We start from the raw sequence: 27,463 nt of genomic DNA, 5'->3' as shown, positions 1-27,463 counted from the left end.
AAAAGATGAAAACAGCTACACTAATAAAAGAGTAAGATGCAAATTGCCGTACCTTCGAGACACCCACCAGCCAATCAGGAGTATGCAAATTAACCCAACAAAGATGGTGGGTTAATTTGCATATGTAGGCACCAAGCGACCAGGGGCGGGACACTTGTGTCGTCGCCATGGTGACGACGCAGGCATTCTGCACCGCCCTAGCTGCTCTGGGCCTCTGGGCAGCGTGGGAAGGCAGAAAGGCACCTCCGGCCAGAGCGAAGGCAGTGCCGGCAGCCAGGGGAAGGAAGGCCCATTCTTGCAAGAATCTTCATGCATCAGGCCTCTAGTTTATTAATAATCAACTATATACTATTGTGTATATGTTTAGGCCTTATTTTCAATCTTGTAAGCAGGATTTATTTCCATATGTTATAAATGTACTCTGGAATATAAAAATAGAAGTTTTAACTACATGATAAAATTCTAGTAGTATAGAGCAGTGGTCAGAAAACCGCGGCTCGCGAGCCACATGTGGCTCTTTGGCCCCTTGAGTGTTCTAACGCCACTTCTTTTTTTTTTTAATTTATTTTTATTTTTTTAAATATATTTTATTGATTTTTTACAGAGAGGAGGGAAGAGGGATAGATAGTCAGAAACATCGATGAGAGAGAAACATCGATCAGCTGCCTCCTGCACACCTCCCACTGGGGATGTGCCCGCAACCAAGTTACATGCCCTTGACCGGAATCGAACCTGGGACCCTTCAGTCCGCAGGCCGACGCTCCATCCACTAAGCCAAACCGGTTCTGGCATAACGCCACTTCTTCAAAATAGACTCACCCAGGCCAAAAAACGACTTCTGCGCATGGGCCACGAAGTTTCAATTGCACTGTACGTGCGCGCCCGTACGTGGTATTTTGTGGAAGAGCCGTATGTGGCTCACGAACCGTAGTTTGCCAACCACTGGTATAGAGTATTAACTAATACTCTATTAGTCTCCCCCTCTGACCAGGAAGTGGCTCCAGGTTCGGTTTCTGGCTTTCTGGTAGCTAGTACCACAACGCTGAGCAATACACCTACACCTCTGCATCCTGTTCCACCTACATGGTGTTTGTACTTCTATCACTTTCCATGTTGGCTCCACTAATCACAACCAATTTTGTAATATTACTATTTTTAAGTCTTCTCGTGGCTGATTACATAACTTCATAAATTTAAAGACTATTCCTTAACTTCAAAATGTGTTATTTATAAACTTGATAGTATCTAATTGTTAGAAATAAGGCGAGCCCCCCAAGTCAGGGGTCCTGGTAGAATACAAACGTACTCGGGAGCCAAGCAGCAAGGCAAACATCTTTACTTTTACATAGAAGGGTGCACACATATGGTTTGGACTTGCACACACACCGAGCAGGTCGGCTGCTCGGCTTTATAATCCCTGACGCATGTGACCTGTCCTTTGCTCTTGATTGGAGCTCAGGCACACAGTCTTTTGCGATTGGCTAATTCAAAGGGAGGGGCTGGCCTTTGCTGCTTCAAGATGGCAGCCCCCAGGGGAGCTGTAAGCCATGTGGCTAACATGGCGGCTGCCAAGTCACGCAGTCCAAAATGGCGGCTGTCTGAACTGTTCTTTGACAGAAAAGATGACTTGTTTATTCTCACATACTGAATTTCCAACAAGTATGATGACAGAAACTGACACACTTGAACGCCCTCACCTTCCTCTCCCTACTTTCTACATCTCCAGCCTTCTTATGGCTACTTTTACATTGTCAAGATTTTTGATTTTACATCTGGTTTATAACCATAGCTAAACCTTGAATGCTTAGCTATAACTGGCCCTAAACACTAGAAATTAATTAAAAACAATATTATTTCACTATATTTGTGTTAAACAAAAGAATATTTCTCAAGTGTCAAGGCTAAATGTTTTCTCCCTTTTTAAACCCCTAGAACTCAAGTCATATTTTAGTTTTGACTTCATCTTAAATGAAAGAGTTGTTTCATATTTCATGGCTCATTAAGTAGTATCATTACAAAACAACTATTTCAGATCCACTAATTCTGGTTGGGGGGCAAAAAGATAAAAATCATACGAAGCCCACAGAGAGAGAATAGCAGCCATTAAATGTGGAGGACATATAGTGCCATAAATTCTACAATCTGACATAGGTCATGTCTTTGCTTGGAATAAAATAGATATTAATAGACAACCCTAAAATCAACTGAAGTATTTAATGACAAGTAAGTACTTACATTTTAATTGAAGTCTAACCTGCTTTATAGTTACCTGTAAGCCCCTTTTATAAAAAACTAAGTTTAGCTTCTCTATCCTAATTTGATTTTTAATGTTCTTACAAGAGTTAGTTTCCATATCTACATCATTAATGAGATACAGAATCTGCAAGTTAAAATGGAGCAAATGCTTCCCTGGCTCTGAAACCTAACTTATAAATGGCTGCTCTGGTTACAAGAGGACCTGGCTAAGATAGTAAAGGCCAAATCAACTTTATCATAAAAGTATGAAGATTTTCTCACTAAGAGAAAATCTGTAACAGCATCAAATCAAATATTGCATTTATATTAAAAAACAAATTATTAATCATAAATCTACTGTATATTTTTTCCTAAGTCACATTGGTCAGTATACATGAGGCTTCAATTCAGAAATAATCCTGAAACAATGAATGATTAATGTTATCCTCTTTAGGTGTACAGAGTTCTTAACTTCTCAGAGTTTAAGAATATAATAAAGGACTAAATCATAGGTCACTAAGTCATAATTGCCTCTCTTCAAGGCACCAAAAGATTATTCATTTAATCATTCACCAAGTATTTACTGCATGCCTGCTATGTGCCAAACACAGTTCTCAACAGAAGAAACAAAAGGTGGCCAAAACTCCCTGTTTTCATTCTACTTGGGGAAGAGAGATAATAATTTTGAGAACAATGAAGTCAAACAATTATTGACTCTAAGGTCTTGAAATAAGCACTATTTAAGTTGCAAAGGAGCCCTGGCCAGTTTGGCTCAGTGGATAGAGTTGGTCTGTGGATTGAAGGGTTCTGGTTTCGATTCCAATCAAGTGCATAAACCTCAGATGGAGGCTGGATCTCTAGCTCAGGTCAGAGTGAGTGTGGGAGAGAACCAATCGGTGTGTCTCTCTCAAATCGATGTCTCTCTCTCTGTCTCTCCCCTCCCTTCCTCTCTCTCTCAAAAAAAAAAAAAAATCAATGGAAAGAATATCCTCTGTTGAGGATAAACCAAAAAAAAGAAGAAAGAAAAGATGCAAAGAAGGAGCAAGACATGGGTCCCTGCCCTGAAAGAATTTATAATCTGATAGGGGAGATGACGTATATGTGGAAAAAATTTAGTAAAGCGTTAGTCAACTTTCATACATTCAGCTTTGGTATAACTCATACTTTCATACATTATACAATGAAATCCGTAGCCTATCTACTCCGACTAACCAGTGGTCTTTTGGAGTTTCTGCCCAATAATATTGCCTATTAACTGAAAGCTCATTTTTGGTGAAGTCTCCATCTTTCTATAACAGCATTATTCTAATATTTTATTACACTCATCCTTGTATTACCAAAAATGTGTCTGTTTTTAGATCAACCTAATACTTTTACAAGACAAGACTGCCCCCTGCTGGAACTTCTACACTCTGCACAACCTCTATCCTCTCCTCACTCACTCACTCACTCACTCACTCAGTCACCCAGTCTTTCATTCTACCTGTACTATTATGCTCCAGCCATAGTGGCCTCCTTGCTATTCCTGAACACAGAGTAAAAGCATCGAAGTACAGGAAACAGAGTTACCTCCATCTGAGGGCCTTCTATCCCTGGATTTTCAGGGCTAAAGCTTCACCTCCTTCAAGTCCTTGCTAAAATCCTACCTTGTCAATGACCACCCTATTTAAAATTGCAAACGGGGTCCCCAGAACTCCTGATCGCCCGTCTTCCTGGCTTACCTTTTCCCCAGAGTACTTACCACTTGCTAACACACCACATATGTTATGATTAATAAAACTTCAATTTTTCTATGCAGCACTAGTCTCTGGGACTAATACTACAACCCACTATCCCCTGCATCCCCAATAATCCCCACATATATACTTCACTTAAATGATCTGCTTCTGTGCCTGTGAATTCTGATTCACACAGTCTAACATGTAGTGAGATACTCAGCATTTGTGAGATCAATGAAATGCCATGTCCTGAACACCAGAGATTAACTTTCTCTTAAAGCAGGCCATTCTATTATAAAATCACACTCAGGTAATTAATTGGAGAGGCCTCTTTTCAAGGCCACCTTAAGACATAGTAAAGAGGTTCTTGCATGGTTCACAGCTCTTTTTCTACAAGGACAATAAAAAGATGCTTTCAGTGGTGCCATAAAAATAAGCATTACCTTAATGCACTCAAATCTAAAATAAGTCAGGCCAAATTAATTAAGATCAGTTTAAAGTCTTTATGAAAAATGGTATCTAAGTCTACTTTTGGTTAGATTTTTAATATCCTGTATTTTGGCAGAGAAACAATGTAGGCAACAGAAGTTTGTCATACTAATTTAAAATTTTAGTGAGGAGGGTGGGGACTGGGTGAAGGAGGGTAAAGGGCGGTAACAGGGGACATCTATAACAGTGTCAACAATGAAGAAAAGCTTTACGGAGTAATTTTAAAAATATATTATTTAAAAGCTAGTAGTGGCAACTTTTTTAAATGGTCATAAATTCTTTGAACCACCCCCCATTTGAGATGGAGTGTTATTTCCCATGTCCTGCAATCTGGGTTGGCCTTAGTCACCTGCTCATAACAACAGATCAGAAAAGGTCACGAGGTTGCAGCAGGTTCCTTGGATCACTTGCTTGCTGAAGCATCCTCTCTGGATACCTTAATCATCATGCCATGAACCCATGCCACATGGTGAGGACATGTGAAGGTGTTCTGGTCAAGAGCCTCAGCTGGGCCCAGCCTTCTAATCACTCCAGCCCAGGTTAGACTCAAGCTTAAGCCCCAGATATTGTGGAGCAAAGACAAGCCATCCCTGCTGTGTTCTGACCGAATTCCTGACCCGTAGAATCTGTGAGCATGATAAGGTGGCTGCTGTTTCACGCCACTAAGCTTAGGGGGGGTTAGAGAGGCAATAGATAAACTGGAAAACAAATGCTAACCCAAAGCCTATATCTAGTTACCATATTTCATTTTCTCACCACCCAGATTTCATTATTTAGTACAGATAATCACTTATCCTTATCCAGAGGTCATGCATCACACAAATTCACGCTCTGGGGTAGGGCAAATAAATTATCCAAAGTTAACTCTGACAGCTGTTAGCCACCCATTTTTTCAGTTGTCAAAAGCTGTCTGCTGAATCAATAAGGTTGATGCACCTATGTGTGCTAGCTATATAGATAGATAGCTAGGTGTATCTCAGATCAAAGCACACTATTTCAATAACACCTTGTGGGGAGGAGAGAAGATAACATTATGACTGTTAAGAGGGAGCTACGCTCAAGGCTCCATGCTGTGTTCACAACATTAATGAAATGTTTTTTCTCCAGGAATCAATTCATGAAATTGAAAATGATCAACACTTCAAAAATATATTTCCAAAAATCTCTCACTAGAGATAACAAGGATGTATCACAGATCAAAAGTAATATTAAGGTAAAATTCTGACTTAAGGAAACAGGTTTAAATCAATCAAAATCAGACATATCACTTCTTTCTTGTTTTTTAATGCAAACCAAATTAATCTTACCACAGTGTTATTTAACTAAAAAGTCTAGAGCTCAAGCCTGAGAATGTGAGATCTTTTATGACAGTAAAAATGATTTTAGAAGCATTAAAAAAAACATGTACAATTAATTATGGTTCTTCAATGAAAATACTTTTAAAAGTGGAAAAAAAAAAAACAGCTCCCCTTTCACTGTAACTTTTCTGCAGTTAACACTGCCCCCTAGTGATGCAGAATAAAAGTGAACTATTGAAAGCAAATGTCACACCTGATTGTTCATTTTAGTATTTTAAGTTAGGGCAGTGGTTGGCAAATTCATTAGTCAACACAGCCAAATATCAACAGTACAATGATTAAAATTTCTTTTGAGAGCCAAATTTTTTAAACTTAAACTTCTTCTAACGCCACTTCTTCAAAATAGACTCGCCCAGGCCGTGGTATTTTGTGGAAGAGCCACACTCAAGGGGCCAAAGAGCCGCATGTGGCTCACGAGCCGCAGTTTGCCGACCACTGAGTTAGGGCACCTAGTCTACAAATTCCACCAAAGACAGAATAAACAAATTCAGGATGACCTATATTAGCTATTGTATGTTAAATTACAAACTCTTTTAAAGGCACCAAATCAAGGACACTAATTCATGAAAACAGCAGCTTTTACACAACATGGGAATGAAATATCACTATATAGTGAATTCTATTTTCACATAAAATTGTGCAATTCAAGAAAGATCCTAAAGGCTTATTACCTGTGATTTATAAGGGTAGGGAGGATTGTTAGATTGAAGTCTCACCACCAACAGAGAATAAAATTCAACAGGAAGCAAGCCAGACTAGTTCTCAAGGCATGTGTATCAAACACTGAAGTGTCCATAGAAACCAAGGCCTCACAGACCTGCCAGCTTGATGATTAGGGTACCTGGCTCCTCATTTTAGGAAAAAAGCTCTAGAACAAACCTATGTTTGGTTGCTAAGTATTTACGGTGCCCAGGGCATTTTCCAAGGAAAGAACGACTTACCAAGGGTGGTGCCATCCTTCCCCATGATGCACTCCATCGAGGTGATGATCTGCTGCACAACAGGCGGTGACAGTGACGTGGCATACACTGCACTATGAGAATGTGTTCGCAGATAGTCTATCAGCTCCTGGGGAGTTCACAGAAGCAAGGCATCAGAGGCAATGTTTGAGTTCACCGGCAATGTCACTGCCTACCTTCCAGGCTCCTCCTCCCTTTAGCACACTGGAATATGGACACTAATCTGAGAGGCAAGGGCAACCAACTGGGTTGGACACAGGGCAACGTCCTTACGCTTTGTTTTATATTTTCAACCTGCCACACAGAACGAGAAACTAGTTTTAAAGAAGCCCTCTAAATTTGGAAAGCATTATCATTTAATGATATAAATAGATCTACAATGCAGAATTAAACAAGAAAGTGTTTATATTCCTTTTGGACAAGTGGTTTACTTGTATTACAGAAAATATCACCTGCATCTTACCCCACATCTGCAAAGCCCTCCTTACACTCCTAAATCAGAGAAAGGCAACTCTCTAAATCAATTTTAAAGGCATTCAATATCCTCCACACAGATATTTATAAAATTGTATGTGGCAGAAATTCACTGGGTTTTTCACAGAACACTAAAGCCTGCAATAAAGAATAAAGAAAAACCTTGTCTGTCAGATACAAGGTTTTCAAAGCAATCAGTTGTCTATCCCCAATCTCTGATGCCTTCTAACTTCACTAAATCTTTAAACATTCACACAAAAAAGCTTATGTACCAGAATCAAGAAGACACATAATGTGGCTTTTTTAGTGTATCACTTCAAAAATACGCAAAATTGTGTAAAACCCACAATAACATAAATATAATGTACCTAAAATATCTCCCAGAATATTATTTTCTGTCCTTTGATTTAGCAATAAATCTTACCAAAAGGCAATCAACTCTCCAAAGTAGCCTGGTCCCATTAACAAAATTCAAGGTAAAAAATCTACCAAACTTGACTAAAACCACTGATAATGGATTTTCTCTAAAGGGCAATCAATTATTAAGAGAAAGTCCATGCTTTAAGATTTCCAAAGTATTAAAGAGGAATTAAAAAAATTTACGATTGCCTACTACTAGTATATGCCACATACAAGTACTTAACACACACTGTTTTTTTTCCTAAAATTGCAGTTTTTTAAAATAACAGGGGTTTTTTTGTTTGTTTTTTGTTAATCCTTACCTGAGGATATTTGTCCATGGATTTTTTAAAAAATATATTTTACTGATTTTTTACAGAGAGGAAGGGAGATGGATAGAGAGTTAGAAACATCGATGAGAGAGAAACATCGATCAGCTGCCTCCTGCACACTCCCTACTGGGTATGTGCCCGCAACCAAGGTACATGCCCTTGACCGGAATCAAACCTGGGACCCTTGAGTCCGCAGGCCCACACTCTATCCACTGAGCCAAACCAGTTAGGGCTGTCCATTGATTTTTAAAGAGAGTGGAAGGGAAGGGGAGAGACAGAGAGAGAAAATCTGATGTGAGAGAGACACATTAACTGGTTGCTGCCCAAAGGAGCTCCGATCATGCCGGGGGGATCAAACCTGCAACCAAGGTACATGCCCTTGACCGGAATCAAACCTGGGACCCTTCAGTCTGCAGGCCAACACTAAGTCCACTGAGCCAAATTGGCCAGGGCAAAGTAACAGTTTTAATGAGATGTAATTCACATACCATAGTATTCACTTTTTCAGTGTACAATTCAGTGTTTTTTAGTATATTCACAGAACTATACAACTTTCATCAGTACCTAATTTTAGAACATTTTCATTTCCTCAAAAAGAAACCTCACACCCATTAGCAGTCACTTTCCCCTTCCCCCAGCTCCTCAACCCCTGGCAACTACCAACTCACTTTCTATCTCTATGATCTGCCTATTCTGGATGAAACATATTGAAGAAATAATATAAAGTGTGACCTTTTGTGACTTCCTTCTTTAACTTAACATAAAGCTTTTAAGGTTCATCCATTTGCAGCATGGACATACATTATTTCTTAAACCCTTACTACAAACTTATAAGCCAGCATATTTATCTCTGTTTTACTGATAAGGAAATTGAAAAGTTAAATGCTTTGACCAAGGTCTCACAAAGTTAAAGAAATAATCAAACCCAGGCCTCTGTCTCCATGGTTCAAACATTTCTACCATGCCACACACCTCGAATGCCTTAGAGGTCAGTATATGATTTTTAAATTGAAAAAACAAAACACAAAACACATACACACACAAAAAAACAAAAACCCACAAAACAAAATTAAAAACAAAGCCTTATAATACACCAGAACTAACAAAATAATCTTTTTTTTCCCTGTCTTTATGTTCACTCAAGATGCATTTAAGTCTAAGGGCAGGGAACTTGGTCTTTTATTCCCATCGGCTCCCATGACAACCCCACTACTTTGAACTGTGAGCACAACTCAAACCCAGCAAAAGAATGTGGCGAACAGGCAGCACCACTGTGTGTTCTTTCATACAAGAGGGTATTCTATATCCCAAACCAGCATGTAGTTTAGAACGAAGCTCAAAGAAGAAAACAACAAACAATGAACAGAACCAGCCTTCAATGCCTCAGTCACTCACCAGGCAGCTGAAGTGTGAACTCGCTGGCACCAAGAGCCTAAGCCACAAATTCAGCATCTCCGCACCCAGTTTAGAAGCTATTAGACGTGACTTACCAAACACAGAAGTCAGTGCCTTTATTCTTAACTGCTCAATAATCACAGCCCATTTACCTTCTTCCCTCCAATGTATCCTCCAGAAGCACCAAAGCTCTTGGTAAATGTTCCCATCATAACATCCACATCCTCAGGATCCAGGCCAAAGTAATCTACCACACCTCGCCCCGCAGGGCCCAGAGCCCCGATGCTGTGGGCTTCATCAAGATACAGGTATGCCTTGTATTTCTTCTTAAGGGCAATCACCTCAGGAAGGCGAACAATGGATCCCTCCATGCTGGCAAAACAGAATAAAACAATACATACACTGAGACTTCTTAACTCTCAAAATTAGGAGCTGGCCACTTTATTAATTTCTGATTTTACTGCTTTTTGAAATAGTCTAAGAACTCTATCTGTGTTTTTAAACTGGCAAAATCAAATGATGCCATGGCTACACTGGATCTTTTAAAACAAGTACCAGAACACAATTAATCTTAATTCACTACAGAGGAATAAAAGCCACAGCAGATTCTTCTAAAGCTTGTAATTATAGGCAACATTAGACTCTGCATCACATAGGTATGCAATTGAAATTCTACAGAAAGAATTAAAAAACATTAGGAGGTAAGAAAATAAGTGGAAGGGCTGCAAATAGATAAAATAAAAATTTCTTAACATTAAAATGTGTATAACTTGTTTTGACATATTAGAAAACATATTTTAATTATTGACCTATATACAAATTCCCTCTACAAACAGAAAAATAAAGGATCCAAATAGAAGGGATATTTGAGGACCATGTAGCATGATGGAAAGATTAAAAGCCAGACAAAAAGACTTCTGTCCTAGAGCTAACTCTGCTTCCAGGTAATTTAACAAGTCAAAAACACTGTCTCCTTAGTTTCCAGAGTGGTCTAATTAGTGTTCCTTGAAAATGAAGTGAGGCTGAAAAAGTCTAAGACTTCATGGAGCCAAATCAGAAAGATTAGAATCATAAAGCAGGATTACCTATATATTCCCTCCACAAGGATTAGAATCTTCTTCCAGGGCCTTCGTGTCCGAGGCTGACCACAGACAATGGCATCTTTCAATAGCTTCTCTAGGCTCTGCATGTCTACAGCACACACAAAAAGATGTCAGCATAAAGTACCTTCTTTCCTAACTTTATTCCAGAAATGCAAATAAACATTTCTTATTTAGGAAGAGTGTCTCGGACAGCAAAGGACATCAACAAAGTCAGAACAGGGCAGAAAAAGATGGGGCAAAATGAGTGAGCTACTGCTATCTTTAATTAAAATCTCATCTGAAATGCAACAAATATTCAAAGTCACAGAAACTCAACAAATGACTGTGGCACAGTTGAGTCAGGTGGTTAGCAGCCTTATGTATTTATAAAATCAACTGTATCTTTAATCCTAGTGAGTCATTCAGAAATAATGCATAAAGAAGACTGAGCAAGACTATGAAAACCACTATAAATATATACACCTCCTAAAAATCAAATATGGGGAAAAACTTCAAAGTACATGCCCATTTCCTTTCACAGAAGATATACTTGATAAATGCTTGTTAAATAACTTTATCTTAGTAGTGGGTTAAAAATACAGTAGTCTGGTTAGTGCTATAGAATAAATTCCTAAATGCATGAATCTGTGTTAAGCAAGCTTGGCAATCAGTTGAGATTGTTTCTGTTTAATTTGATCTGCTATCTGTACACAACCAAGTTCTTGTGGCTCTGTTGGTTCTTAAGATGGTTAACAGGTCTAGAAAACAACATGGCTATTATTACCACTAATGAGGGTCATAATTTTCCTGTTAAAGATAAATGTTTTGAAGACCATTTTTGCCGCCACTACTGACTTCATATTTAAATTTGTTTGCCCTGAAACACTGCCCTTAAGAAACCCCGCTCCAAAAAAACCTCAAAAAAACTGCAGTATATTTAACAAGGGTGGGAGGCATGCCATCATAAAATCTGATTTTACAGTCTTTATTGCTCCTCACTGAAGGAGGGCGTTACAAAGTTACATGATGTTGCTCTTTTCATAGAAAGGACTTCGGGAGAAAAGAGAAATAATAAAAACACCACAAGCACAGATAAGATGGCCACAGATTGTGACTGTGTTGACACCTTCAGTTATTCATAAGAACACAATCTGACCCAGAGACAGGAGATGCTGTCCCGGAAGTGTTGAAGCGGCTAGTCCTGCTGCAGAGGGCAGCATCTGGCAATCAGCAAGAGCCAGTAAAAATGTAGTCATTGTTTTCGTTTCCTCTGTTTACATACAGAAAAGAGGAGAAAAATAAATACTGATTCAAAATTTTAGATGAAAGAAAATATCTGTAGTAGAATGCTTAACCATATTATCAACTTAGGGGGGAAAAAATCTAGTGTCTCTCTTATATTATGCTTCACAAATTCCATGTAAGAATAAAGATGTAAGTGAAAAACATACCACAAAACTACAAGAAGAAAAGAAGAGAATAACCCTATTATCTTAGAATATGGAAGGCATTAACACAAAATGCAAGTTGTAAGACAATAAATGTGACAACATAAGCATTTTAATAAGTCTGCAGAGTAAGAAACTAAAAACAAAGTTAAAAGTAACATAAAAAATAATGCAACATCAAAGAAAATAGGAAGGGCTCTTATAATCAGTAAAAAAAGAGAAACCATTTGAAAATGGCCAATTTACAAAGAAATCCAAACACAATACTGTACACAAAGTTGCTTGACACCTAATAATTAAAGAAATAAAATTAACATGCTGTTGATTATTGGAGAAGGGAAGTTTTAAAATGTTTCATAACGGCCTAAGTTGGTGTGAGTCACTGTCATGTTGCTGAGTAAAAGTCTGCTTGGAGGCAATTTGGAAAAGTACAAAAATATTTGTGCCCTTTTAACTAGGCATCCTAAGACTGCTAGGAATTCATCCTAAGGCACTAATCACACCATTGAGCAAAAATGTGGGTAACAGGTAGTACCGTTTCTAGTAGAAAATTTTAGAAACAACCTCGATCTCCAAACTGAGAGTCTGAATAAGGGCACTTCCAGACACTGCCTGCCACCCTGACATTAGGGGAGGAGGAGAGTCACATGTATTGCCAAAGTTCACGATGTGTTTTAAGAAAAGAGCAGGTTCCACAGTGGTGTTTAATAAGTCCGATTTACATAAAACAAAATGCTATTTGCATCTTTCTTATTGTAAAACATTTTAGATAAGACAAAGACAAAAGGCAGGAAGTTATTACCATTTCTAACCTTCCAACCAGGAGCACAGACCTACTATTTTGGTGTATATTCTTCTAGACTTGTTTGTATGTGTACTGACTTTGGTAAAAGATGATATTAAAAATACAGTTTGGTAATCTTTCTTCTCTACATGTTTTAACTACAAAAGTTATGCATTTTTATTGCAAATAAATATTGTAATAATACATAAAGATATTTCTATTTAGGAAGAAAGTTTTGGCTTTCGAAGGGAAAAGGGAGGGCGGGAGGGAGAGAGATTTGTTGTTCCACTTATTTACCCATTCATTGGTTGATTCTTGTATGTGCCCTGACCGGAGAATCAAACCCACAACCTTGGTGTATCGGAATGACACCCTAACTAACTAAGCTATCGGGCCAGGAATCAGAAAAAACATTTTAAATGTTGCTATCTTCATTTATATATTTTCTATTATTAATATAACCACTGTCACTAATCCAAAGAATACTCCACAACAAACTTACTGTTGTGTTTGAAGACTCGAATGGTTGCTCCTGACAATCGGGCTCCCAGAACCAGCGATGCATGGTTCAGTTCATCACTCAGAATCAAGCAACCCTGCAAAACCACAAGGAAGTAAGAAGCTGGGGTGGAGGCAGGGGAGGTTTCATTACACAAAAGACCAAATGCTAAAATCATTAATAATAATTACATCCTATTAAGGAAAGCTTGTAAAACAGCAAACTATCAAATTCAAGAAGGAAAAAAAAGTATAGCTGGGTTTTTTTTACAAAATTAATTTAGAAGTAGATGCAAAATTCTAGCCTTTTAATTTAATTTCTTCATTCCTGAGATGGACATAAATATCCAGATATACAGCAATATATACCTAAAATCTGATATACCAGATAGTCTTCACAGAGTTTCAGTTATGTTGGTTTGATATCATTTCATGAGTTTGGTATGATGTACTATTTTACTCATGGAAAAAGTATGTGGGGGAGAAGGCAGCTGAGGGAGTAATGCTTGTGGAAACAGTGCATTCTTCTTCCCACTCCTAACCATCCAGAGTTCAATGACAATCCCACTTATTAACCTACTAGAGGCTCAATGCACGAAATTCAAGCAAGGGTAGGCCCTCGCAGTCACCCCAGCTGCTGCCTCAGCCCTTACAGCCCTGGCTTTAACCTGAAGGTCGTTCAGACGGTCCTTCTGCTGTTCAGTCTAATTAGCATATTATATAGGATTCCCAAAATGACATGGAGTGTAGGCTTAGTTTTGCCCTTAAAATCTCTGAACAAGTTTTTCTTTAAATCCATGTAAACATGGGTTTGTTAAGGCAACAAGAAATATCTGAAGCTCTCAGAATTTTTATTTCTTCCCTAGTTCTTACTCTTCCACATCTCATGCAGATTTCAACCTATAAAGTCTGAACTCAGAAACAGGTTTTTCTCTGTCAACAATGGCCTTCAAAATATCCGATTAGATGAAAAAAGTAAGGAGCAGAAAGTGTCAGCGTGCTCCCAGAATAAAAGGAAAAGTATTCCTAGCTGGATACTTAAGAACTTGCAATAGCAGTTGTCTGTCTGAAATTTTTACTGTATGTAAAGTTTTCATTATTAATATTTTAAAAAGCTCCCTCATTAAAAATGTGGAGATTAAAAATAAAGAGAAGTAGAGTTGGAAATATCCATATGGACTAAGTTTTTAAAATTTATAAATATACACATGCACACTAATTGATATGTTTATGCGTGAGTTAGTATACATTTTTTTTATTTTTCTAACTCTATCCACTGAGAGGCAGATACCCCAGTAGCAATAAACACACCAAATCTTGGTTTCTAAATACAATCCTCCAATAAAAGGTATCAGGGCTCAATGAAGAACTTAGTGTTAACCCCAAGGTTAGGATAGGTAAAAAGAGCCTGGGGCATCTTGTTATGCTACAAAGAAAGTGCTTTAGAAAAAAAAAAATGGGGCATATTCAAAGGGCACAGGAGCCCACCTGAAAGATCTCCTAGCGGCCAAAACTGGATCAACTTGAGCAAAAAGATTAAAAGTAATCATGTTGAATTAAAAGTAGTCATAATAAAATATTCATGAACGCATCTTACTAATAAAAGCCTAGGTGGTCCTCACACAATCACGCCATGATGCCCTCACGCCGTGACAAGATGGCTGTGCGCACAGTGGAGACAGGGTTCCTGTGGCCCCGCACCCGCCACGGAGGCAGAACCCCCAGCTCCGGCCTACCTCTTTGGGCCTATCAATCGCGGGGCTCCCACACTGAGAGGGCACACGCCAGGCTAGGGGACGCCCCCGCCCCGAGTGCATGAATTTTATGCACCGGGCCTCTAGTACTGATATAAATAAATAGGAGAGAAGCAACAACACTTCCTTCAGAAGAGTCAAGGTCAGGAAAGACAAGAACTCAATGCAATGAAGATACTCAATTGGATACTGGAACAGGAAAATGGTTATCAGTGGGAAAACTGGTGAAACTGAAATAAGTTCTCTTCTTTAGTTAGTAGTATTGAATCAAGGTTAGTTTTTTAGGTTTGGTAAATGTTCCACTGTTATGTAAGATATTAACATACAGGGAGGCTGAATGAAAGGTACCCAGGAACTCTCTTGCAACTCTTCTGTAAATCTAAATTTATCTTTGAAAAAAAGTGTTAAAATTGAAAAAAATGAGAAAAACTGGGGGAAAAAATGGAGAGGCTGAATTCCTCTTCTGCGACTTTAAATCCTTTCCTTAACCACTCTTGGCATTCCACTGTACCTTAAAAAGGATGCAATTTTCTTTTTCCATCTAATTTTTTTTCAAAATTGGCAATATAATTATGTTCTTTTTGTCATCTCCTTTTTAGACAGCCTAATTCACCAATTCTGTGTATCAACCTATTTTCCCTTCTAATATACTATGAGGGTCTATTATGTTATTTGTGCAAAAATAAAAATTAAATGCCAGCAGTTAACATCTAAATGCTTAATATGGTTTCAGGCACTATGTTAAGGGTTGTAAACACATTGTTACTTTTAATCCTCACAACAATCTGTGAGATAAGAAGTATTATTATTATCCTCACTTTACATATATGGAAACTAAGGAGTTACAAATCTTGCCCAAGGTCATAGCATTTATGTGTCTCATATAAAGCTTTTGCTTTTAGAATACATGCTCTTAGTTAATATACTGCCTGCCTCTGACTTTAAGCTGAATAACTGATCACCTCCCATAGAAATGTAATATAAGTCTTAACGAAGGAGTAAAACTGGAGTACTTATGAGGGAGAAACCAAGATAGCAGCATAGGTAAACACCTGAACTTGCTGCCTCGCACAACCACTTCAAAACTACAACTAAAAGACATAATGGACATCATCCAGAACCACAGGAAGACTGGCTGAGTGGAAATTCTACAACTAGAAGGAAAGAGAAAAGCACACTGAGACTCAGAGGAGCTGCGGAAGTAAAGTGCAGAGGTATGAAGGCACGTGTGAGGAGAGGGCTGGCAGCTGAGTACCTGGCTGTCTTTTTCAATCTAGAGGGAGACACAAGCTCCCGACTGCTCTGAACTCCAGTTCCGGGCAAGACTCTGGGGACCCAGACTCATAGGGGGAGAAACTGGACTGTCTGGCAGTGGGCAGAACTCAAGGGCGGCTTTCTCTCAGAGGTGCTTGCAGCAATTACCGCAGGACACTGAGACCCAGGGGCCTCTTAGGGCCGGGCTGACAGGAAGCCATTGCTGTTAGCTCCGCCCTGAGACTCCGCCCCATCCAAGCTGTGCAGCAGAGGCTTTTGCAAATGAATGGCCTGGTCCTTTGAAATCTAAAATTACTTCACAAACTGCAGCTGAGTCAGAGACCTAGACCATCCAAAAGAAGGCCCAAGGCCCCACAGCAGCTTGCATTGCTTCACAGCTGGGCCTGATTTGGGCACCTCCAAAACCGAAACAAAGAAGAGGAATCTGCAGATCTCTCTGTAGCTCCTGCTGAGTGGCTTCAGGCAGAGGCTAAATTAGCACCTCCTTGGAGATCCAAGAGCCAGTGTACCCAGGGATCAGAGTGGGACCATCCAGATTACAACTCCTCAGATCCATAAGGGACACACTCAGGGGGCAGACTCAATGAGCACCAAAGCCCCACTGAAGCAAGTCTTGCCTCATAAGGGTGTCTCCAGCACAGAAGTTCTCCCATCGTAGACACAGCTGATACTCACAGCCAATTGGCCTGAAGGTCAATTCCTCCCGGTGATACCAACAACAATCAAGGCTTAATTTCAACAAGACTGTACACACAGCCCACAAAGGGGTACACCAAGAGTTTCCACCTCAGGTAACTGGGGAGGCTGAGCCACTGGGCCCTAGAGGACACTTAGAACACAAAGCCACTCTATCAACTCAGGGAAGCAGCCAAAATGTGGAGACAAAGAAACAGGTCACAAATGAAAGAAATGGAGGATATAGAGTTCAAAACCATGGTTATAAGGTTTTTCAAGAATTTTCTAGAAACTGCCAATAAATTTAGTGAGACCCTTGAGGATATGAAAAAGGACCAACTAGAAATTAAGCATACACTGACTGAAATAAAGAATAATATACAGAGATCCAACAGCAGACTAGAGGAACGCAAGAATCAAGTCAAAGATTTGAAATACAAAGAAGCAAAAAACATCCAACTGGAAAAGCAAAAAGAAAAAAGAATCCAAAAAGTTGAAGATAGTGTAAGGAGCCTCTGGAACAACCTCAAGCGTACCAACATCAGAATTATGGGGGTGCCCTAACTGGTTTGGCTCAGTGGATAGAGCGTCGGCCTGCGGACTGAAAGGTCCCAGGTTCGATTCCAGTCAAGGGCATGTACCGTGGCTGCGGGCACATCCCCAGTAGGAGGTGTGCAGGAGGCGGCTGATCGATGTTTCTCTCTCATCGATGTTTCTGACTCTCTGTCTATCTCCCTTCCTCTCTGTAAAAAATCAATAAAATATATTAAAAAAAAAAAAAAAAAAAAAGAATTATGGTGGTGCCAGAAGAAGAGAGAGAGCAAGATACTGAAAACCTATTTGAAGAAATAATGACAGAAAACTTACCTCACCTGGTGAAAGAAATAGACTTACAAGTCCAGGAAGCGCACAGAACCCCAAACAAAAGGAATCCAAAGAGGACCACACCAAGACACATCATAATTAAAGTGCCAAGAGCAAAAGACAAAGAGAGAATATTAAAAGCAGCAAGAGAAAAACAGTTAATTACCTACAAGGGAGCACCCATACGACTATCAGCTGATTTCTCAACAGAAACTATGCAGGCCAGATGGGAGTGGCAAGAAATATTCAAAGTGATGAATAGCAAGAACCTACTACCAAGACTACTCTACCCAGCAAAGCTATCATTCAGAATTGAAGGTCAGATAAAGAGCTTCACAGATAAGAAAAAGCTAAAGGAGTTCATCACTGCCAAACTAGTATTATATGAAATGCTGAAAGGTACTCTTTAAGAAGAGGAAGAAGAAGAAAAAGGTAAAGATAAAAATTATGAACAACAAATACATATCTATCAACAAGTGAATCTAAAAATCAAGTGAATAAAAAATCTGATGAACAGAATAAACTGGTGAATATAAGAGAATCAGGGGCATAGAAAGGGAGTGGACTGACAATCCTCGGGGGGAAAGGGGTGTGGGGGGTGCGGGAAGAGACTGAACAAAAATCATACACCTATGGATGAGGACAGTGGGGAGTGGGGGTAAGGGCATGGGTTGGGGTGGGAACTGGGTGGAAGAAAGCTATGGGGGGGAAAAAGAGGAACAACTGTAATAATCTGAACAATAAAGATTTATTTAAAAAAAACTGGAGTAGTTGTTGCCTTGAATAGATTAAAATATATTTCATAACATTTCAACTATATTTGATTTGCACAATAAATATTTAAGGAAGTATCTTCCATGTCTGTATATAAGACATCTAATTCTAGATAGGGATTATTAATTTGTGAGCACACAGGAGAAGCAAAATGAAATTATTTAACCGTTTAGTGTAAAAAATGATATGAAATTCAAATAAGAATATCAAGTTTATGATGCCAAAATGTACTATAATCCAAGAATCATACATTTATTTTTTTCTCAAGAAATTTGTCCATTGCCGGCCTATGGACTGAAGGTTCCCAGGTTCGAGTCCAGTCAAGGGCACATGCCTGGGTTGCGGGCTCGATTCCCAGTAGGGTGCGTGCAGGAGGCAGCCAATTAATGATTCTCTCTCATCATTGATGTTTATTTCTCTCTCTCTTTTCTTTCCTCTCTGAAAAAAAATTTGTCCATTGTAGCTAAGTTGTTGAATTTACCAGCATGAAGTTGTTCTTAATATTTCCTTATATCCTTTTAATGTCCATAGGATATGTAGTGAAGTAGCCTCTTTCATGCCTACTACTAGTAATTTTTGTCTTCTCTCTTTTTATCCTGACCAGTCTGGCTAGAGATCTATCAACTGTATTCATTTTCTCAAAGAATCAGTTTTGGTTTCACTGATTTCACTTATTGTCTATTTTCTAATTCATTGATTTCTGCATTTACCTTTATTGTATTCTTCCTCTGAAATCTCTGGTTTAATTTGCTCTTTTCCTAATTTCGTGTGGTAGAAATTTAGATGGCTGATTCGAAACTCTTTTTTCCCCTAATATAAGCATTTAATGCTAAATATTTCCATCTGAGCATGGCTTTAGCTTCCTCCCACAAATTATATTACATTTCCAGTTAGTTCAAGTATTTTTGATTTTGCCTTTCTTTGAGTCTGGGTTATTTAAAAGTGTGTTGTTTACTTTTCAAATGTTTGAGGATTTTCTAGATATCTTTCTCTATGTTACTGATTTCTAATTTAATTCCATTATGGTTAGAGAACATATTTTGAATAATTTCAATTCTTTTAAATTTGTTAAGGTTGGTTTAATGGCCCAGAAAATGGTCTCTTGGTAAATGTTTTGCTGCTGTTGGTTTAAGTGTTTCATAAATGTTAAGTTGGTTAATTGTGTTTTTCAAATGTCCTATCTCCTTAGATTTTCATACTAGTTCTATCAATTTTTTTTGTTTTTCCTTTACTTTTTATTGATTTTTAGAGAGGAAGGAAGAGAAACACCGATGTGAGAAACTTTGATCAGTTGCCTCCTGCATGCACCCCAACCGGGGACTGAACCCACAACCTGGATATGGACTCAAACCTGCCACTTTTTGGTGTACAAGATGATGCTGCAACTGAGTCACCCAGCTAGAGCACGCCCACTTCCTTTTGATTATTATTTACATGCTATATCTTTTCCATTCTTTTACTTAAACCTACTTGTGTCTTTAAATTTAAAGTTGATTTCTGGTAGAAACATACTAAATTTTATCTAATCTGACAATCTGTGTCTTTTACTTGGAATGTATAAACCATTTCCATTTAATGTGATACCAATATAGGTTTAAATTTCCCCTCTTGCATTCTGTTCTCTATCTTGCCATCTGTTCCCTGGATTTATATAACTGAAAAGGACTTTAGAGTTAATCTAATTCAAGTACTTAATTTTACAAAGGAAAATTTGAGGTTCAGAAAGGTTCTGAGATTGTTCAATCACACAGTTAAATTTGACCATATAACCAAACAAACAAAAACTCAAGTCTTCTGACTCAATGCACTGATGATTTTTTCAATATACCATTCAGAGATACCACTGTTAAAATGAGAATAAATAACCTTTGAGGAACTGCTCAAACTGAAAGTGTTAATCTGCTAAAATGTGATTTACAATATCTCATCTCTTCTCTTCTACTGTCCCCTCACAGAAGCTCTATCCACATTATTAACGTACATTATTACTAACATATATATAGACACATATAATTTGCTCATATGTCTTTCAGTAATATACATTACAGTGAGAACAAGTATATATTTTCAAATTTTTCAATTTGGAAAGACTACCTGTTAAATAACTTTCCAAACTAAACATTCTTTCTTCCATAATTTTAGCCATTTATAAGGTTTTATTTATTAGAATTTCTTTAAAACTATATAAATGGAGAAGGCAAGAGTCATCTAATGGGAGAGGAAGGGATCATGGGTTGTGATAAGAAAGCTTCAATTGATGTAAGTCTCCATGGCATATACTTATCAAAAGTTTGTGATAGAAATATCTTTGGGCAGACTATATTTAACCTAAATTTACAATAGTTCCTGGCTTACTCTGAATATTTTATAAAACCAAATATGATACATACAAGTGAGTTTTCATTAATGACAGACTAAGTCTTACTTTGCTAACAAGAGCAGGAATGTTCATTGAATTTGTTGCAAATCCCATGCCATATGCCATAGCAGCTTCTACTCCCAAGAAACTTGCCACAAGCTTTTCTAGTTCTTCATGCTTGTCCAGATTTCCTGTGTGAAGAAGTTAATGAAGTCAATATCACCAAACCCAAAATTTAAGAATCATTCATTACTTTACTGCCTGAAATCTAGCTGAAGGAAAGACCTACAACTAATAATATTTTTTAAAAAAGCCACATTGAGACTGGTTGGAAAGGGGAGAGGTAAGAGAGCAACCAAAGGACTTGTATGCATGCATACTAGTTTAAGCATAACTCATGGACACAGAGAGTAGGGGGCTGAGGTCATGTGCTAGGGAGTGGGAACGGCTGGGGAGAGGTCAATGGGGGGAAAAGGAGACATATGTAATACTTTAAACAATAAAGAATTTTTTTAAAAATCAGGAGGGATATCTCAACTGTGGAGGTCCCCTCTGAAAAGTGAGGGGCCCTAGCCCTCAACCCGGCTTCCCAGCCCAGGGTTCCAGTGCCAGCAAGAGAAGTCCCCATAACTTCTGGGGGTAAAAACCAGCGTTAACTGTGGCTGAGTGAGATGGAGGGCTGCTGGAATCCTAGGCAGTTCCTCATCAAGGGTCCATGCACAGACTTGCTCTGACTCATTCACTCTGGGTTCCAGCATTGGAACAGCAGCAGCCCAAAAGGCACCAGGGAAACAAAGGGAGGAACTGAACTGTCTGGCATCAGGGCAAGAGCTGGAGGGGCAGCTTTCTCCCAGACAGAAGTGCTGGCAGCGGCCATTCTTCCTTTTCTGAGACCCTCCCCATGCTCCACCCACAGAACTGGTAGGTGTGCACCATATTTGAGTCTCCATCAACCTGGCTAACACTGTTCTCCTGGCCCTGGTGATTCCCTGAAACTCCCATCCCACCCAACTGTGGTCCACCCAACCTGTTTCCAGTTGCTTTCCCAAACGGAATAGCCTGTTTTGGCTTGTGCTTCAGATTTTCCTAAAACCTCTCAAACAAGCAGCATCTGGCCTCAGCATGCCCTGTTGTCCTCAGAAGTGGCCCCAGGCCCAGCACTAGCAGCAGCCAGCCTTGGTTTGCAGCTTGGCCTTACTGGGGCACCCCAACCCCAGCGTAAGTAGCAGCCATCTGCAGATTGCTTTGTAGCTCATGCTGGGTGTCCCCAGGCAGAAGACAGGCAGCAGTTGACCTTGGCCTGCACTTTATGATCAAGCACTTTATAAAATTTAAACTGCCATAAAGATATGTGATTTCTGTATGTTGTTAATGCTCCCTTAACCACATCATTAGGGACCCTAAATGAAAACAACCCAGCTGTACTTGCCAATCCCATGAGAAAACAATGAATTGTTGTTTATTTTTTATTACTTCAGAGAGAGGAAGGGAAAGATAGATACATCAATGATGAGAGAGAATCATTGATTGGCTGCCTCCTGCATGCCCCCTACTGGGGATTGAGCCCACAACCCGGTATGTGCCCTGACTGGGAATCAAACCATGACCTCCTGGTTCATGGGCCCATGCTCAACCACTGAGCCACACTGGCCGTGCTGAAATGTTTTAATCCACTAAGTTTTGACGTGCTTCACAGTAATAAATATCCAGAACGATGCCTTATAACTTCTATGGTTATCAGTCGCTGGAACAAAATGGAAGAATTTGAAATTTTCCTTTTAACTAAATAAATCTCTTTACATAAATTTGTTATCTTTTACATTTTATAGACTTGTACTACTCATAAAAAGAATTAGCACTTAATCAGTATTTACCATGTTACAAGCACTTTACATGAATTAGCTTCTTATAACAGTCCTATAAAGTAGAAATTATTATTAGCCCCAAATTACCAATACAGAAATAGATTAACCTTCATATGCTCACAGGCTCAGATATGAAGTGGTGCTCTTTAATGAACTATCATTTGCAAAAATCAATAAAGTCAACACTAAAGTTATAAATAAAACAATAGTACTGAACATACTCTGTATGTATAACATAATGGAAAAGATAAATACGTCTCAAAATGTGTTGAAAGCATTAAAATCATCCATCAATTCAGAAAAATAAAGCATTCTTTACCTGATCTAAACTACATGGCAAAGTATGTATTTGGACACATACTCTATACATATTATTCTATCCATATTACTCCCTCCTGAGTAAAAAAGTTAAAAACATCAGCTAGCCAAACAGCCTACACTCACCAATTTCCTGCCGAGTGCTGCAAACGCCAACTCCATACTCCTCTAGGACTTTGGCAGCTGCCTCCTGACATGATCCAGTATTCCGAGCAAATCCAAGATAGTTGTAGGAACCCATGTTTATAACACCTTTAATTGTATTCCCTGTGTACCTGTATTTCAATAGGATGAAAGTTCATGAAACCCATGAACAAGGTCAAATACTTACATATGATAATAAATGTACTGGTAATACCAAAGGAAGCAACATATATAGGAAATAGAGAGAATATGGTCTAAATTAAAAACTGAAGCTCAAACTCACTACCAATAAGTGAAATGAAAGTTAAAATACCAATTTTCGCTTATCAATAATGATGATAAAGATTTTAAAACTGACCATAGCCAGCATTGGCCAGGACTATTTCATACACTGTAGATAAGAATATTAGTACTTTTTTTGGGGAAGGCAGTTTGGCAGTACTTATCCATGAAACGATAGCCTCCAGTGAGGATTAACCAAAGAAAAAAAAAGAGTCACTATACAACTGACCATGTCCCTTTCCCAGGCACACAAACCAGTGACATTCCAATTGTGGAAGCTCAGACCGTCTGACCCCTCAAGTGCAGACGACATGGTTCAGAGGCCCATCCAACTTAAGATGGACATTAAGTGTGAACAAGAAATAAATTGCCGATCTTTTAACTTGAGACTTTGGAGTTTTTAACACAGGATGATGCAGCCCAACCTGCATGTATACACTATATACATCAATATTGTAGAATACTAAGTAGCCACTACAAACTATGAGCTTGCTGTGAATATACACAAAGATGTTACTGATATGTTAGCAATGAAAAATCAAGATGCAATATCACTTCTACAGTATGATGCCATTTTTGTAAATCAAAAACTGTGTAGCCCTAATAGATACATCATACACATATCCCACAGAAAACATCTGGAGGAATAACACACTACAAATTGATAACAACTGTTACCTCTAGGAAGTGAGGATTAGTAGGGCAGTGGATTTGGAAAGGTATAGTGGTTAGTTCTCATGGGAAATTTTCAATTTATCTTTATTGCTTGTCTTTTTTTTTTTTTAATAGCCATGCAATCATGTAATACTTGAGCAATCTAAACAACAAAATTAAGTTTTATAAAGTTTTCTAAACTACTGAATCCATTTAAGTAAAAACACTCTACATATCCTTGAATCATTTGAGAAATCAAAATATCCAGAAATAAATTCAGATAACTTGATTCTGGTAAGTAGTATAATAGAAAGGACAGTTTTTCTTTGTGTGTGTGTGTGTGTGTGTGTGTGTGTGTGTGTGTGTGTGTGTGTGTGTGTGTGTTTTGGTTGTTGTTGGTGTTTTTTTTTAATATATTTTTATTGATTTCAGAGAGGAAGGGAAAGGGAGAAAGAAATAGAAACATCAATGAGACAGAATCATTGATTGGCTGCCTCCAGTACGCCCTCTAATGGGGATTGAGCCCGAAACCCAAGCATGTGCCCTTGACAGGAATCAAACCAAGGATCCTTCAGTCCACAGGCCGACGCTCTATCCACTGAGCAAAACCGGCTAAGGCTTATTTTGTTTTAATAGGTCAAATTTTGCTTTCAACTATAACCCAACACAGTATCAAACTAATAAAAAAATGTATTTCAAACATCCCAATAACAATGAACAATATGCAAGGAAACTAATCATGTTGTACTGTATTTTCAGCTTCCACTGCTGTTTTGACAAAATACTGTCAAATTTGCAATACAATATTTTAAAAAGTCAAAAAATTCCTTTTTCTGTTGTTAGGAAATAATTTCCCAAAGAAGACTTACCTGAACGACCAGTTGTAATCATGAGACTGTCTCTCCATGATGTCCATCCTGGCTCCAGGCACACTACAGATTGGTCGATTCCAGTTGTCTCTAATCCTCATGTAGAGGTTCCTTGTATAGAAGTTTTCAAAATCTTGATACAACGGCACAAAGTCCTACCAACAAATGGTGAAATACCATAAATTTAACTGAGTGAGTTTTTAAAAATTTACAACTTACCTTTTCATATTGCAATAGCGCTTGAGAATGAAAGGTCAATTATACTGAGTTAGCCCAGCCAGCATGGCTCTGTGGTTGGCCCATGAATCAGAGGTCGAGATTCAATTCCTGGTCAGGACACATGCCTGGGTTGTGGGCTTGATCCCTAATAGGGGGCATGCAGGAGGAAGCTGATCGATATTTCTCTCTCATCGATGTTTCTATCTCTCTATCCCTTCCCTTTCCTCTCCCTAAAAATCCTATATAATAAAAGGGTAATATGCAAATTGACCAAACGGCAGTTGCTATGATGTGCACTGACCACCAGAGGGCAGACGCTCAACACAGGAACTGCCCCCTGGTGGTCAGTGTGCTCCCACAGGGAGAGCTCTGCTCAGCCACAAGCTGGGCTGACAGCTGGCGAGCACAGCGGTGGTGGCGGGAGCCTCTCCTGCCTCCGTGGCAGTGCTAAGGATGTCCAGCACTCCCCGCAGGCCTAAGCCGCAGTCAGACATCCCCCCAAGGGCTCCTAGACTGTGAAAAGGCGCAGGCTGGGCTGAGGGACCCCTCCCAGTGCACAGAATTTTGTGCACCGGGCCTCTAGTAGAAATATAATTTTAAAAAAGATTAAACAAAATTCTACTGAGTTAACTGACACAGAAAACATTTTGAAAGGCAGAAATTCTGGGTTTTTTTTTAAACAATTCTTAACAGGTAAAAGTCATGTAGCTTTGATGGTTGATCTATAAGAAATGGTTTAATGCAGAGCCAAAGAATTGAATAAAGCAGGCCTCCAAAAATAAACTTAGTTGTACATTTCTGTCATTAAAGGTTTTCCTTCCTAATAAAATTAAAAAGACTAGTCTTCTGCCCCTTATCCCAAGTAAAATACTGACTGGTGGAGATGCCATAAAAACTCCTATCATTTCAGTTTCTAACAAGAAAAATAATTCCAAAATTAAAATTCCATTCTTGGCACATTTTCAAGCATCAAAATTAATTCAAAGAAAAATGATAAAAGCAAGAAACTCTTAAGAAGTAACTTACAGAAAGATCCCTATATGTGGTTTCTTTCCTTAAATGGGAGTTTTTTATAAAAATTAAAAAATAGCCCTACACGGTTTGGCTCAGGGATAAAGCATCAGCCTGTGGACCAAAGAGTGGGTCCAGGGTTCGATTCTGGCAAGGGCATGTACCTCAGTTGCAGGCTCCTGCCTGGCCCAGGCCCTGGTCAGGGCACATGCAAGAGGTAACCAATCGATGTGTTTCTCTCACATCCATGATTCTGTCTTTCCCTCTCTCTTCCACTCTCTCTAAAAATCAATGGAAAAATATCCTCGGGTAAGGATTAAAAATAAATTACTAATAATAAAAAATATTTTTTAAAAAATTTAAAAATACATACATAAAAGATTCTCAAAATGAATTTCCATGATCAAGGACTTAACACCCTTTTTTTCATTGCTGAAATTAAGTTATACTAAAATTAAGCCTGTAAAAAATAAAGTCACAGTGGAGCTAAGATGAATGAATATGCTATGTCCCATGTGGTTTGACCACTGCTCAGAATACACATGACTACACCACATAGAATCTACTTAAATCCTGAAGGTAAAGGGTAAAACACATAAGCAAACAAAACTGTACTACAGTTTTACTAGTCAGATAACCACTGAGCTTCAAGGTCTCAGGTCTGGACTTGGTACCAAACAATAAAAGGATAATATGCTAATTAGATCGGACAGCTGAACGACCTTCCAAATGTCCTTTCGGATGAAGCCGTGGCGGCGGGGGCCGAGGCAGAGGTGGTTAGGGGCGATCAAGCAGGCAGACGAGCAGTTAGGGGCGATTAGGCAGGAAGGCAAGTGGTTAGGGGTGATCAAGCAGGCAGGCCAGTGGTTAGGAGACAGCGGTCCCAGATTGTGAGAGGGATGTCTGACTGCCGGTTTAGGCCCAATCAGTCGGACACACCCCCCCATGCACAAATTTTGTGCACCGAGGCCTCTAGTCTGTTAAATAAAGTTTAAGTTTTATTTTATAAAAGATTTTCATTGTTAAGAAGACTCTACATGAAACTTTGAAATCAATAACCTTCTATGATATTGGACTCTAAAGTGCACACTAAATAAGCCTCACAGTAGGTGAAATTTCTTTACAAAAGTCCAGCAGAGTCAGAAAGGAGTCTTAGGTATTTGCAGTAACTGATACCATCTGTCTTGCATCTGGTTCTAACATTTACATTTCTTTAAGAGAAAAATATC

General features: G+C 38.8%; 1 protein-coding gene across 1 annotated transcript in view; it reads right to left on the bottom strand.

Moving 5' to 3' along the window:
- Window positions 1–27,463, bottom strand: part of SPTLC2 (serine palmitoyltransferase long chain base subunit 2) — a 115,447-nt gene that overhangs the window by 43,690 nt on the left and 44,294 nt on the right. Inside the window, exons 3-9 of the mRNA XM_080687720.1 lie at window positions 25,005–25,159; window positions 23,182–23,330; window positions 20,939–21,063; window positions 13,176–13,269; window positions 10,445–10,550; window positions 9,512–9,731; window positions 6,742–6,868 (exon numbers count right to left, since the gene is read on the bottom strand). Coding sequence (XP_080543846.1) covers window positions 6,742–6,868; window positions 9,512–9,731; window positions 10,445–10,550; window positions 13,176–13,269; window positions 20,939–21,063; window positions 23,182–23,330; window positions 25,005–25,159 — 976 coding nt within the window. The remainder of the gene's footprint in view (window positions 1–6,741; window positions 6,869–9,511; window positions 9,732–10,444; window positions 10,551–13,175; window positions 13,270–20,938; window positions 21,064–23,181; window positions 23,331–25,004; window positions 25,160–27,463) is intronic.

Source organism: Plecotus auritus (genome assembly GCF_963455305.1).
Source record: "Plecotus auritus genome assembly, chromosome: 1".
Lineage (NCBI taxonomy): Eukaryota > Metazoa > Chordata > Mammalia > Chiroptera > Vespertilionidae > Plecotus > Plecotus auritus.
The sequence above is the reverse complement of the archived record's forward strand: the minus strand, read 5'-3'. Positions and strand labels throughout refer to the sequence as shown.